Source organism: Wyeomyia smithii, chromosome 3, assembly GCF_029784165.1.
Source record: "Wyeomyia smithii strain HCP4-BCI-WySm-NY-G18 chromosome 3, ASM2978416v1, whole genome shotgun sequence".
Taxonomy (NCBI): domain Eukaryota; kingdom Metazoa; phylum Arthropoda; class Insecta; order Diptera; family Culicidae; genus Wyeomyia; species Wyeomyia smithii.
In genome coordinates this window covers 37045393-37061250 of record NC_073696.1, presented here as the reverse complement: position 1 = coordinate 37061250, position 15858 = coordinate 37045393, and the positions used below count along the sequence as shown (strand labels likewise).

Sequence of the window (15858 nt, the reverse complement as noted above, 5' to 3'; positions counted from 1 at the left end):
CTTCTGTTAGCTACCTTTTTGTGATAGTTTTCGAAGTTTCAGGTAGTTCAAAGTGTGCATCAGAGCAGTATGTCGCTATCAGAAATGTTTCGTCCTCAGTATCGCCTCACTGCATTTATATTCGCTTATCATTCTGGAAGCACGTTGAATCACAGTAACATTATTGTACTTCCATATAAATGCAATGCTTTCGCAGAAGCTAAACCACGAATCAATCGATCAATCCAAATCATCAAACGATTGTGTTGAAGCTTAATCACATCGTTTCGTGATGAATTTTCATCACCAATGAAACATTCGAATTCTAACAAATAGGGAAATTGTGAGATTTTTCATCTTAGCTCCTATATTGATCTAATGGAACATTGGCACTTGAATAAAAACTAAAAAAAAACATGTTTTCTGACCATATCAGTCTGCCAATTCACGAAACAGATTGCTTTTAGTCTACTCTAGGTTTCTCATGAACCCTTAAAAGATCTAGATTTGATAAAGTTTTCGGGAATTAACACTCACAAATCTTTTTTTTTATTCTTCTACCTTAGAAAATTCGTCGCACTGCTTCACACAGCTACTACGAGACTCGTTCGATTGTCAATCTAAGTTTGTTCAATAGTAAACCTCTTTCCATTTTAATTATCCAATACTACCACTAACTACACTCGCCAAACAGTCTCAAGCCGCGGTGTGGCCTTTGCTGTACGTAAGAGTCGTCTCCATTCCAACCGGTCCATGACTGCAGTTCGCCAGCTTTGTAGCCTGCGTAGGGTCCGTAGGTCGTCTTCCACTTGATCGATCAAGCTGGCCCGCTGTGAGGTGCATTTGTCTCGTCCCTGACGGATTGGTTTCAAGAACCATTTTTACCGGGCTGTCGTCTGACATCCTTACGACATGCCCAGCGCACCGAAACCTGTCAATCTTAGCGAAGTGAACGATAGATGGTTCCCCAAGTAGCTCCTGCAGTTCGTGGTTCATTCGCCTTCTCCACGTTCCGTTCTTCATCTACAGTCCATCGAAGGTGGTACGCAGCGCTTTCCGATCGAAGATCGCAAGGGCGCGTTGGTCCTCCACAGGCATAGGATATGTCTCATGCCCGTGGAGGACTGCTGGTCTGATCAGCGTCTTGTAGATGGTTAACTTGGTGCGGCGACGAATTCTACTCGATCGGAGCGTTCTCTGGAGACCAAAGTATGCACGATTTCCTACCATAATGCGCCGATGAATGTCTGTGCTGGTATCGTTGTCGGTAGTGAGCTCAAAAAAACCAACTCGTCGACCACCTCGATTTCATCACCACCAACTTGAACTCGAAATTGGAGGTAAGCAGTCTTCTCGTACTTCGTATTCGATGCATTGATGACCAGTCCAATCCGTTTGGCTTCGGCCTTTAGTCCGATGAACATTTTCACAAAAGTCCAAACAGCCAAACAGTTACACCTTCCAGGGTAATATTAAACAGTAGGCACGAGAGACCATCATCTCGATCCATCGTCGCTTTAACCAACCGCGTTAGTTTGTCCGGAAATCCGTGGTCGTGCATAATTTTCTATAGCTGGTCTCAATCAAATGTGTCATATGTCGATTTGAAGTAGGGGGGAGTATTTGGGAGAGTACTTTGTAGGCGGCGTTCAGCAGAGTGATTGCCCGGTAATTGCAGCAGTCCTTCCTCAACCTTCCTCAAATGTGTATAAAAACCTCACCATGTTTTAGTATACAACGTATATGCAAAACTAAAACATAACAATACATTAAAATGAGTACAACAAATTATTGGGAAGTAATCTACGGCGGTACATAACTGAAGATTCATCAAACTTGAAGAATTCGCTGAAGTCGTTGAATTGGTGTGTTGGTTGGAATTCCACCTGCAGCATAGCTCTGGGTCGTAGCGTTCTAGATGGCGCCTAAAAACCGATTTCTGCTAAGGTCACGAGCATCTTATTCGGCAGTTACCAATTTGCAGACAGCACCAGCGGTCTTTGTAAGGGGGCAAAGTCAGCGGGTCATTCTAAGCAAGATTTATTTATTTATTTATTTATTTATCATTTATTTATTTATCATCAGACCGACATCGGTCTCCATGAATGCTGGGTGAGGAAAAGCTCACTGGAGGTGGTTGCAAGGACCTTCCTAAAATGTGCACAAAAACCTCACCATCTTTTAGTATACAACATATAATAAAAACTAAAAAATAACAATACATCAGAATGATTAAAACAAACTATTGGAAAGTAATCTACGGCTATACACGAATGAAGATTCATCAAAATTGAACAATTCGCTGAACTCGTTGAATTGGCGAATCATAGATGTGATTGGAGAGTTTGCAGCGTACTGTGTTGATTGGAATCACACCTGTAGCATGGCTCTGGGTCGTAGCGTTCTGGATGGTGCATAGAACCCGATTTCTTCTAAAAGGTCAGGAGCATCAAATTCTGCAGTTACCAACTTGCACACAAATACGGCTTGTAACACTCGACGGCGTTGATCCAGAGTTTTTATGCCCAACAGGCGGCAGCGGTCTTCGTAAGGAGGCAAGTTCAGTGGATCATTCCAAGCAAGATTCCGCAAAGCATACCGAACGAATTTGCGTTGGACACTTTCTAGTCTGTTTATCCAAACTGCTTGATATGGCCACCAAACAATACTGGCGAATTCCAACGTTGAACGAACAAGTGCACAGTACAGCGTTTTAAAGCAGAGCGGGTCTGTAAATTCACGAGCAATTTTAAAAATAAACCCGAGCTGACGATTTGCTTTGTCGATAGTAGCAGTGATTCGGGGTTTGAACGAGAGTTTTTCATCCAGTATCACACCAAGATCTTTCACTTGTTCTACTCTTTTCAGTTTTATACCAGCCATCTCGTAATCGTAGGGCACAGCATTTCTAGTACGATGGTAGCTAATAACATAGCTCTCAATACTCAATAACAAGCTGTTTCGAGAGCACCAGTCACTGAACAGGTTTAATAAGTTTTGCAACTCCTTGCAGTCCTCATGGCACCTGACAACTGAGAATATTTTCAAGTCGTCAGCAAAAAACATTTTTCCTCTGGAATTGAGCAGCAGTGCCGCATCGTTAATAAAAATGGAGAATAACAGTGGTCCAAGATTACTGCCCTGCGGTACTCCTGAACAATTTGAAAACATGGCAGAATTACAGTTTCCAATGCGTACAAACAATTCTCTATGCACAAGATATGATTCCATCCATTTACAGAAGTGCACAGTACAGCCAAGTTTCTCTAACTTGGATAAGAGAATGGAATGATTGACCGTATCAAACGCGGCTTTCAAGTCAGTATACACTGTATCAACTTGAGATTTGGAGCCAATATTCTTAATACAAAGCGATACGAATTTCACGAGATTGGGTTCCACCGAGCGACCTCGAAAAAATCCATGTTGTTCTTTGCATATATAACTGCGACACGCAGCGAAGAGTGTGTTGTTAATAATAGTCTCGAACACTTAAGATTCTGCGCGCAAGGAAGTAATTCCCCTATAGTTTGCAACGTTACACTTATCTCCTTTTTTAAAGGCTGGAAACATGGATGATTTCTTCCAAGCAACGGGAAAGCATTGTTGTTGTAGAGAAGCATTGAACAGCCAAGTTAGTGGAGCTGCTAGGATATCGGAGCATTGTTTCATCAGAGCTGCAGGAATTATTCCCGGTCCAGGCGAAAAAGATGATTTTATACTCTCAGTGGCGCGTATCACTGACTGCTCGCTCACATCAAAAATATCCATGTTTAAAACTGAATACGGCACATCCCTCAAGGCTTGTTCTCTTTGTTGAGCAGTGACTGTTTCGCTATTAAATACGCTAGCAAAGTGCTTTGCAAATAAGTTGCACTTGTCATTTGGCGAAACGGCACACACGTCGTTGAGAGAAATAGTTAAGGGTAAACCATTCTCTTTCCGTTTGGAGTTAACGAATTTCCAAAAATGTTTGGGATTTCTCCTCAAATTTTGCTGAGTGTGAAGAATATAGCGCATATACAGATGCCTTTTGTAATGACGATATTTATTACTAGCAACAGCAAAACTGCGTTTGGTGTTCGGTTCACGTTGACGGGTATATTTTCGAAGGGCTTTTAGGCGTCGAATGATTTTTAGGCGTCGGAGCTTTGCATTAGACCAAGGTGGCTTCCTAGAGACCTTACGTAAAGGTACAGCAATCATGAGACAATCATTCAACTTTTGATCGTAATAGTTAACTGCATCATTTACATCAGTGAAAGTTTCAAGAATGCTCCAGTCAATTTGCGATAGAAGATTTCGTAATTGGTCAATATTCGTTCTACGATAGTCAAGCTGGTTTAAGTCAGGAACATCTTCAAATTCCACTGGGCAACAAGCAGTTACTTCTACGTTGAGAGCGGGGTGGGAAACATCAGGTGGAACCATCGTTTCAGGAGCTTCATGAATTTTGCACTGTGAAACACACTCTTCATTTACGAAAACGAGGTCCAAACAGCGTGACTGGTGATTGCGAATATCATTTATTTGTTGGAGTCCCAAAAAAGCGATTCCGTCAAGCAGCATACGGCTAGAAGGCGTGAACGCAGAATTTAGTGGATCAACGTATAAAAGCCCATTCGAAGTGTTTTTCCAGAGTAGACCAGGCTGGTTGAAGTCACCTAGAACTAACAGTGAATCTTGCGTGTTCATTTTAGATGAAACAGACTCGGAAACATCTAGCACATTTTGCATTACGTTACAGTCGAAACGTTTGTCGGGGGGAATATACACATCCCCAATAAACACGCTTTTAGTTTCAGTGAGAATTTTAACCCAAGTCGTTTCAAGATTAGCTGGAACACATTCAGTGATTTGATGGCAGACGTATGACGACGAGACAGCAATCAAAACACCACCTCCACGCATGAAAACACTGTTGTTGGAATTACGGTCGGTTCGGAAAACAGTGAACGTATCGCCGAATAGCTGTTGAGAATTGAAGCGATTATCAAGCCAGGTCTCCGTCAGTACATAGACATCATAGTCGTTTTCCGTAACAGCCAGGTAAACATCGTCGAGTTTGGTACGAAGTCCTCTCGTATTTTGGTAATATACACGAAGTAACTGCAGATCATCGACACCGGCACCAGAAACATTGCATCGCTGAAAAGATGAAGATGCAGATGTTGGCGGGTTGAAATCAGCTACTCGGTACTCGCCTGTGACAAGGGCGTAAACGCCCTCGCCGTCAAAATAGTTATGCCTTCTTAAATCGTCGAAGTCGTCGTAGTGCAATATATTAGGATGGTTGTTCCCAGAATCGTCGTTGTCTGCAACTGCAACAGCATTATTTGTCGCTCCTATATCTCCCCTTGCATTTTCGTCAAAATAGCAGTCATGACGGTCAGTAGTCAACTCGGGTTCGCTAGAAAAAACGCACATTCCCTGAGTTTTTTGCAAGCCAATATCATACATATACTTAACTGGCGAGGGGGCCCGTTGGCCCCCTGAGTCCCCCGTTGGTTGCATCGTGGTTATTGACAAACGGGTGTCAACGCCAGTGGTGTTGCAGGTGCCAAATCGCGACCGTTTTTTGATCCATAATCTACAAATTCCCTGAACATTATTCCGATCGGCCAAGTATTTGGCGAAAGAGCAGTAGATTTATATTTGGGATCAATGCCCACTTTGAACGAGACAAAACGGAGTGATTTTATATCAACATCCTTTTTAACCAATCTAACCACCTCAGCCGGCTCGTTGCATTGCAGACATTCCTTTATTTATTCATTAATGTTTTCACATGACACATCTGGATGTATTCTTGATAAGTAAATCCAGAATTTATTTTCAGCGGCAGGAACAGTAGCTATTGTTGTCACTAGACTGGAGTTCGTTCCAACAACAATGTCACGGTTAGCAGCAAACTGCTCTTCGCGACGTCGCTTAGACACTGGGCGACTAATTGTAGGCCAGTAGTGATTGCCGCGCGGAGTAGAGCCTGTCTTGTCGATCAAACTGGTAGAATTAACGGGTTTGCACTCGGTCAGCTGTTTTTCAAATTGACGCAAGTTGGCTGAGGTGCTGGCGATACTTGCATCAACCACACCGGTCAATGTTGTTATTCGCTCTTTCAATTGATCCAGCTCGTTCTTAAGAGCCTGCAAAGCAGGAACATTGTCGCACAGTTCTTTTAAGCAGCGATTATTCACAGTAGCGCGGCATTCATCACAGAGCCAAAAAGAATTGGATGAAATCGTTTCATATACAGGACGGGTTATTCCGCAGCAAGTAAAATGAAATATATTGTCACAGAAACCACCACACTTAGCAAATTCAATGCCACGAATAGCTTTAACACATTTATCACAGTTCTTAGCCATTTTGTCGGTGACGAAACGCTCGCTTGCTTGAGCAGAATCTAGAACAAAATCTGAGATAAATTTCACAATCGATCACTATGATTACGTGGTCCGGTGTTAGAAAAATCAATTTACGACAGCAGCAAAACAAAAATTTCGCAAAGCATACCGAACGAATTTGCGTTGGACACTTTCTAGTCTGTTTATCCAAATTGCTTGATGAGGCCACCATACAATATTGGCGAATTCTGACGTTGAACGAACAAGTGCACAGTATAGCGCTTCAAAGCAGAGTGGGTCAACAAATTCACGAAAAAATAAAAAACTTTAAATATAAAACCTAGTTGACAATTGGCTCGTCAATAGTATCGAAGATTTGGGGTTTGAATGATAGTTTTTCAATACCGGAGTAGGGTAACCGCTCCTATATTCATCTCAGTACCTATGTTCATCTCATCACGCCTTTTTGATCAATTTATCGTCAAATTTTACCATATTTTCAACGTAAAACTTTCAGCCACTTGAGAAAATCGAAAAGCAAATAGATTTACTTTCAAAAAATTTTAGAAATTTGACGGTAAATTGGACAAATGAGAGAAATAAGATGAATATAAGTGCACCAAGCTGTTGAGATGAATAATGGAGCGATTACCCTATTACACCGAGATCTTTCATTTGTTCAACTTTTTTTTTAATTTTATACCAGACATCACGCAATCGTAAGTATTTCTTGTACAATGCTAGCTAATAACAAAGCATTCCACAATACTCAATAACAAGCAGTTTCGAGAGCATTAGTCACTGAACAGGTTTAATAAGTTTTGTAACTAACTAATGGTCCTCAAATTACGTACCTGCTAAAGCTAACCCATGAATACCCGGGATAACTTTACATGTTTTCGTAAAATTTCCTTAACTTGTCAAACCTCAAACAAATTCGATCTTTTCAAAATGTCACGAATTGATTAAATTTATTTGAAGTAAACCAAATTTTACCCTAAATTGCGTTAAACTTAGCTAACTGCGTAAAGTTGGATGAAAATGACCATAATTTACCAGAAATTTACCATAACTTGAATTTCTTAACTAATTTTGACCTTATGCAACAAAATGAATTGAAATCTGTCAAACGATGATCAAATGAGAGCAAAATAAGTAAATTCCATCTTGCGAGCCACAATATATAGATTTTAACCAGAAGCATCGTTTTTGTTTTTGTTTCTGTAGGTCCGTGATTGATAGTTTTCAGTAAAAAAAACATCATTTAGGGTAAGGAACGTCCTAAGTACTCGAAGAAAACAGACCTCAAATTCCTGAATTTTGATCATTATCGATAATTTCAGTAACGGGAACGAATGTTTTGATTAACTAGTTGTTCTACGGTTGTATAAAGCACCGTTCAACACAAAAAAAAATCTTTGAATATACATCCATCGAGAAAAATTAACCAAAATTGTAGCCATTCAGGCGCAATTTGGATGCTGGAGAAAATCACTCCTTCGGTTGCTTGGACACATTCCAGTTCTCATTTTGAATACATATTGTTCCGGAAAATGTCGTAAAAAGTGATCAATTTTACCCCATTCAATACTATATATTAGTATATTATTGTTCTCGTGAGTATTGTATTAAAAAAAAAACAAAAACGAGCTCAACAAGGCAGTGTTGCGAGTTGCACCTAGTTACAACGTCAAGCTATCAATATTAAATTATACTTGAAATCTTCCGTCGAAACATTTCAAGAGCATTATACCGTATACCGTGAATCAACGGAAAATGAACTTTTTCGTCGATATTAAAGGTTAAACATGTTGGTTATTTTATTGTTGTTGCAATAAAGTGCTATTTATATAGATTAAAACATGTTTTGTTTATGAAATTAACGAGAATTCAGAACTCAGCTTTGATTCAAATTTCGAACACTTCAATGTAATTATGTAATAGGCAAACCGTCTCAACACTGACTGTCACTTTTTCCAGCGCCTGCTGGTTCCCTGGAAGTGGTCCTACAGTAAAGAGCTATACATCACTGGGAAAAGGACATTCCAAGGAACGAAATAATATACAGTGATCATACTTTTGATTCTTCTAGCTATAATAATGTGATATTTATTCTGAAGTGTTCGAAGTTCGAATTGAAACGGTGTATTGACAGTGTTCGTACGTCTAGAGGCCATCAGACACAATAAAATATTGAAGAAATAGACGAATTGATAATTGTGTCAATTCTCGCGTAACTTTTCAAAAGGACCTAAGTAACATTGAGGGACTTTTTTCGTTCACTTTCTCTTTGATTAATAACTACGTTATTTTTACACATTTCATGATACTCGTTGCATAGTAAGTAAGGCAACATTACAATCTTTCGATTTGTGGCAAGAATCGTTTGAAGCTTTTATAATGACGCTGTAATGAACGAAACAAAGAAAGAAAGGAGAGATCCGCTCATTGTTACTTAGGTCCTTTTGAAAAATTAGGCGGGAATTGGTCTAAACCGAAATTCTTTTATCTAAACTTGAAGTTACTTAAACTTAAAGTGCATTATGCGCGTGATATCAGCTAAGAAATATACAGCTTTCAGAAAGACTACTGCAGAGTTTAATTTTGAATTGGGATAGAAAATGTCTCCACAGGTCAGCTTTTTGTTACTAATATTCTTCCCTGAGTACTGGTTTTACCGGTTCCAAAAATTAAGAATAATCTAATCCTTCCCACTTGTGTTTCTTCTATTCTTAAGATGTTCAAACTGGAAAATTTGAATAAACTAATGTTTCCCCGCTTGGAAACCCTTCCACCCAATGTCGCATTTACCTAACCAATATGTAAGTCTCTTACTGCTGCCGGGGAACGCCAACACCATCGATGTTCGTCAGACACATTAACGGTCTGCTTCGGAGCTAGTCCCGACCGTTCGGCTCAATGGTTTGCGGTTCACGCTAATGCTAAAAGAGGCGTAACAGAACAGGAAATCCATTTCGCGTCATCTCTTGACGGTTGTGATGCTGCCTGCCTGCGCACACGTACTGACCTCTCGCGAATCACGCGGCTCTTAGTAATCGCGATCGTTTTAGCGCGGGCCTACAGCCACAAACCCCATTTGCAGAGTAAACAACTAACTTCAATGCCCACTGGCACTGACTGACTGGCAGCGCCGTTCGCCGTTATGCTGTTGTCTACTGTTGTGCGCACGGTGTAATCACCCAAAGTGTAACTTTTTAAGTGCAGGAACTGAGATCTTTTGAAACGATAAACAAAAGTAAACAACCGATCGTGAGCAGAGCGCGCGCGTGTGGGATGTCGTACCGTGCGTGGCTTTCCCCCATCAGCTAGAGGCGTACGATGGCCAATGATGAGGGCGCGTGGGATGGCTTGGTATGCAAATTCCGAACAGAAAAGTAGTTGTCAATCAATCCGCTCTGAAGACCGTTGGTGCAGTTTCGACATTTTTGTTAGAAGAGTATTCTTTATTCCGTTGTCTTGTCAAAAAAAAGAAAGTGTTGTCTCGCATGTTTGAACTTTGTTCCCTGTATAGCCCAACAGCGTTATCTGTTGCAGCCCATTTCCCAGTGCAGTTTGTTGCTTAATACACGGTCATCAATCGTCGTACGAGGATTGATGCGCAAACGTGAGCGATAGAGGTATATTGCGAAGAGGTAAAAGTGTAAATATTGCACAGTTGTTTACTGTTGCTCAGCTGAATGTTCTCACATACACTGCGAAAGCTGAGAACTTGAAATCCACTGACTGAGAGGACTTTTCGGTATTGACAGTACAACATGTACGTAACTTGTTTTGATTACGGTGGTGTATCATGAGTGGACCCTTTCTTGGGAACAATTATATTAGGACTAATATGAAATTTCTAAAAACTGACACTGTAACGAGTGTGGAACATCGACATTTCAACTATTGACATTCCGTTTGCGACAACTAGGGCGCTGTCGATCTGTTCTTATCTCAATTCACTCACGAGGCAACTGAGCACAGGTGGTGAACTGTGACATTGCAGTGAAAGGTACTACACGCGAACAGCTACCGTTATTACGTATCTAATCTACTCGTTCCAAACAATGAAAAGATGTGTAGATTTGAATGTCAGTGCCGAGTTGTTTACAAACCATTTAGGTCGAGTCAAACAAACTAATCATTTCCACGAACCACATTAGGGTTTGCTGATGTTGATCGTGTGTTGAATACTTGAAAAAAAAAAAGATAACGCCTTTAGATATCTGTGCACTCCCTCTCAGGGCGTTCTGATAACGCGCGATGTAATCAGTTGTGGAACCTCCTCATGAGGGTGACCAAGACAGTTGCTGTTATATGTAGCTCTATTATTTTTCTACGTTGAGCACCCTAACTAAGTGTTCACTAACTAACCTTCGCCTGGTTAATGTGACAGATAAACGTTCTCGAAGTAAGTTGCTATTTGTTTTCAACACAGCTGGTACGGTGGATTAGATTTACCCAGTGGAAAATTTCTCAACTGGTTCAACTACGCTGGAATGAAAGCTTGTGTGATTTTGCAAAGATTTCGCGGCCCAACACAATGCGCAGCCGTTTTGTGATTGATTGCCTCTGATAACCACTAGGCACCGTCGTTTGATATCCCAGACAGCGTCAAGCAGGAAATAAGATTCGGTTGACGCCAATTTGGACAGTTTATGGCACTGGTAGCGCCAAGAAGCAGACTGCGCGTGAACAGTCGATGATCGATCGGTTTCTTCAGTACTGCTGCCTACCTGGGAATGAAGTCGTTACAATTTGTCGCTGATGACAAAATAGGTTTTATACAGAATAAATTAGATTTGAAAGTTTTTTTTCTGGAGTTCACGATAGCTGAAAGTTTCCATTTAACGTCGATTATAATTATTGCCATTCACCAGTTTCAACACTTCAATTTTTCGCCCAATCGTTAAATATCGCATCTTACGACCATCGGAACGCTGTTCACTCCTAATGAGCTTTCACAATAAATTTCGTACTTTATAGGAATCGAACGATGCAGTTTTTAACACTGTTGAAAGAATTGCCCCAGAAAAGGGGAATGATCTGTTTAATCCCCGAAATTACAACCGTAAAGGCAATAAGCTTACAGCTACACGTCGTCTGAACTTCTCCTCCACCGCTTTAGACTTTGTCATTTTGCTGGAATTCGCTGAGAAAGTTCAGAATTTTTTTTCAATGATTTATGACCACTGATAGTGAATGAAATCAGCCATTCATCATCTGCCGTTCTCGTTGTCGGAGTCGCTTTGATGAATTCGTGTCTGCGCTGCGTAGCGTTTGTCACATTCATGAAGTCATAATTTATTGAAAATTTGCACTGAATCACCTAACAGCGAATTCATACCTTTCCTACAGAGAGTTAATTTTGTGCTAACCTGCTCCAAAGCACAATCGCAGCCTTTTCCCATTGCTAAGAGTATAAATACGGCAAAACTTTGCGATAACGTATGCGTTTTTAATCCAGCCTTTTACGAGCTACTAACGGAAATTGGTACGATTGGAAGAAAAGTTCGAGGTCCGAAACGTTGCAGCTTATTGCTCCACCGAATGGTATGATTGATTATCATCATCGGTGTTATCAATAGCGCTTGGGTCGTTGATATCTTGATACGATTGTTCAATAATTTCAATTTTTCAATGAGGTTCATTTTCTTAAATAAATTATTTAAAATGTCATTCTTTTTTGTGCGACTTCAATACAAACGTCAGAAATATGAACAACAAAGTTAGGTCGATACAATTTTTTTCCTTTTTAAAATCTACTAACAGCCTCTTGGTTTCACATAGAACCTGGTAAAAAGCTATTAAAAGTCTTGTTTCGTTTCCATTTCAAATGTTTTAAGTACCTATACCAGAAACTGTAACATTTTTTAAAAGGAGAACAAATATCGGCTGAATCCATATTATAATGGCAACCTTGGTTGCCATGCATGTATAATACACTCATACTCATACTCACAAACTCATTTTCACCTAAACCTCAAATGGGAAGCTAATGTAACATTCAAATGTCGGTTATTAATTTTTAAAAACTAAGCAATCGTCAAAACAGGAAAGCTGGTATTATACCTCCTTTTTGCAAGCTATTGAACAAATTACGACTATTCTAGTTTTTTTCTCATAATAATTTCATAACCACGCTAACGTTCGTTTTACTTTCTCTCTCTTTCAGCACGAGCACTCCAATGTTACTGCGAGGGGCACTGCCCGGGAAACCTACAGAACGGAACCTGCGAGACTAGGCCCGGTGGATCATGCTTTGCCGCTGTCGAAGAAGTCACGGATGAAGAAACCGGTCTGAAGGTACCGGAATGGAGCCACGGATGTATGCCACCGGAACAGAACGGAGGATTGCTTCAGGTGAGACGATTATAAGCTCCTTGTTGATTGGCTCCCAACTAATTTTTCCCCTTTCCTATTTCCAGTGTAAAGTTGGAGTTCAATCACCCCAAATTCACGGCAAATCCATCGTATGCTGCGACAACGAAGACTTCTGCAACAAGGACCTACTACCCGAGTATGTACCGAAAACAACAACCCCTCCACCGTCGACGGATACGGACGCTAGCGGCGTTCATACCTTCGCCCTGATGGCAGCAGTCGGTGTTGGGTTGGCAGCAATCATAGCACTTCTCATTTCCGTTTACGTGTATTACAAGAAACGTGAAAAGAGGAAACCTCACTGTCTAATGGACTCGGTGTGTAATCCCAACATTTCCCCACTGGCTGATCTGGTGGAACAAAGCAGTGGCTCAGGATCCGGATTACCATTGTTGGTTCAACGAACTATCGCCAAGCAAATTCAAATGGTGCACTCTGTCGGCAAAGGTCGCTACGGTGAGGTGTGGCTAGCAAAATGGCGCGATGAGAAAGTTGCGGTCAAAATTTTCCTGACAACCGAGGAAGCCTCCTGGTTCCGAGAGACTGAAATCTATCAGACGGTGCTTATGAGGCATGAGAATATTCTCGGATTTATCGCCGCCGACATCAAGGGAACCGGATCCTGGACACAGATGCTGTTGATTACCGATTACCACGAACTGGGAAGCTTGCATGACTACCTTCAAAAGCGGGTACTGAATCCACACATGCTGAAAACACTTGCACTATCCCTGTCTTCCGGTTTGGCTCATCTGCACACGGAGATTTTTGGCCATCCGGGTAAGCCTGCCATTGCCCACAGAGACATCAAAAGCAAGAATATCTTGGTCAAACGCAACGGTCAATGCGCAATAGCTGACTTCGGTTTGGCCGTCAAATACTCCAGCGAGTCGGACGAGATTCAGATTGCTCCCAATACGCGCGTTGGTACTCGCCGTTACATGGCCCCGGAAGCGTTGAACGAAACACTGGATACGAAAGTGTTCGAAGGTTTCAAACAAGCCGATATGTACTCCCTCGGTCTTGTGTTCTGGGAAATGGCACGCCGCTGCATCAGTACAATCCGAGGAACAAAAAATACTACCTGCGAGGACTACGCACTGCCTTATCAGGATGTTGTTCCATCGGATCCCAGCTTCGAAGACATGTACGCAGTGGTCTGTGTGAAAGGCGTCCGCCCGCCGATTCCACAGCGATGGCAAGATGAGGATATTCTGGTAGTGTTGTCCAAGATGATGCAGGAATGCTGGCACCCGAATCCGGCTGTTCGATTAACAGCTCTGCGAGTAAAGAAGACTCTTGTTAAGCTCGAGTCCGACTGTTCGATTAAGATAGTGTAAAGCGATTGGATAGTAATAGCAAGCGTGTGTGAATGAGACTCCCGAAGGTAGCAAGTAACAAACGTTTTATTTATTCTACAGTTGTTCTACTCTAGTTCGATTAGGTCTACTTTGCTCTAGACTTTAGGTTAGGTTCTCCGGCGTAGCACTAGTTGTAAAATCCCACTTTGTGAGGCACTGTTGGAATTCACCTTCTAGAGACAAGCCGAGATGCCATAATATGGACTTAAATCGTTTCTTACTACGAATGAACAAGTTCATTTAGGAAGTACATTTCCGTCTGATTTGGAGGTTTCTCGTTTCGAGGGACCTCACTGTAAATAGCAAATCTCTGTATAGTTTAGGTTATTCCATTTTCCAAACACCACTGACGCACCATTTTTGGCTAGCAAAAAAAAAACAACAGGATCCTTCCTTTTCAGTCGTTACTAGCTTTAAACGTTGTGAACAATAAAATGCCATATAGATGTAAAGCAAGGATTTCACCAAAACATACTACAAAAGATTAGCATTTTCAGCACGTTGAAATACTAAAGCTTTTTGGCTCGTATAGAGTTGCCTTGAAATAAAAGAAGAAGAAAAATGACTGACTGCATTGTCCTCGTTTTACCTAACCGCTATCTTGCATGAATACACGTAAAAATTAGCCGTTAAAATGTGGCCTTATTTTCAGCCGTTGGATTATTGTAAATAAATGATAATCATTTTTTCGATGCACGATCTCGTATCGCCTAGCAAAAAAAAACAATAGCAACAAGTCAACTCATACTTTGAGGAAGCTTATCTTCAACACATATACACTCACACATACACGAAATTAGCAAAATGCTTGCAATGATAAAAAAAAGCTTTCGGTAGAGTTTCCTAGGGAAACTTCCGACCAAGCCAACAAGTTGTCATGAAATTACTCAATTTATATTGTACAGATTTTTAGACGTCGTGCGAGAAATGTTAATTTAGTTACATTCGTAAGATTTCTACACTGTTGCAGTAGTTTTATAGTAGAACTTAACTCCCAGGCTAGCGGATAGCTTGAATTAAAAAAAATGTTAATATTGTTTCTGTAAATAAACAAAACAGTTTTGTATTTTGTTTAGATGAATTACGTCCCAAAAAAAGGACGTAATAGTAACAAATGCTTCATATACTTTTAAAGAACCGAGCCGAGCGATATTTTCGTCGCAGATTACAAATAAATACAATAAAATATTTTTCTACGGTAAAATTTTAGATAATTATGTGAACCCTGTGAAATCGGTAAAGTAGATAATAACAACACTTGCACAGGCAGGGGAATGCTGTGGTATGAATGCTAAATGTATGTTGAAAACAATAAAAATATTTTAAATATGTCGTATATCGCTTTGGTGTTTTCAATTGGGCAAACAGACTAAACCTAAATCAGCTTCTACTGGAATTTGTCCTTGGTTCGCTTTCCACTGGTTAAGGATTCGATAGTTAGTCGTATTCTTTTTCTACATCGTCTCATCACTTCTCTCTTTTGCTTATAAAAGTCGTTACACACACCTTTACTTAGTGAGCTGCTAGATTTGAGCTTTTTTTGTAACAAATGGTCAGTTTTCAGTTATACTGCAAGCAGTTTCACAAACATTTGTGATCGTGCTTTTTAGTAAAAATAAAAAATAAATCTAAGAAAATGACCATTGTTAACAAAATTCCATTGATGAAGCATGTTATTCCTTCAAATGTTAATTTCTAAAAATTCTAAATCAAACTATGAATTCAAAAAACCAGGACAACTTATTTTTTTAGTAAATACCGAAACTCTTGATCAATTTATTACT

General features: G+C 40.5%; 1 protein-coding gene across 2 annotated transcripts in view; it reads left to right on the top strand.

The window, feature by feature from the left end:
- The window catches only part of LOC129730495 (bone morphogenetic protein receptor type-1B), a 212469-nt gene extending 197059 nt beyond the window's left edge, over window positions 1–15410 (top strand). For both annotated transcript variants that reach the window (XM_055689862.1, XM_055689863.1), the window contains exons 2-3: window positions 12505–12692; window positions 12758–15410. In XM_055689862.1, coding sequence (XP_055545837.1) covers window positions 12505–12692; window positions 12758–14053 — 1484 coding nt within the window. In that variant the 3' untranslated portion in view covers window positions 14054–15410. The remainder of the gene's footprint in view (window positions 1–12504; window positions 12693–12757) is intronic.
- Window positions 15411–15858: the final 448 nt, after the last annotated feature.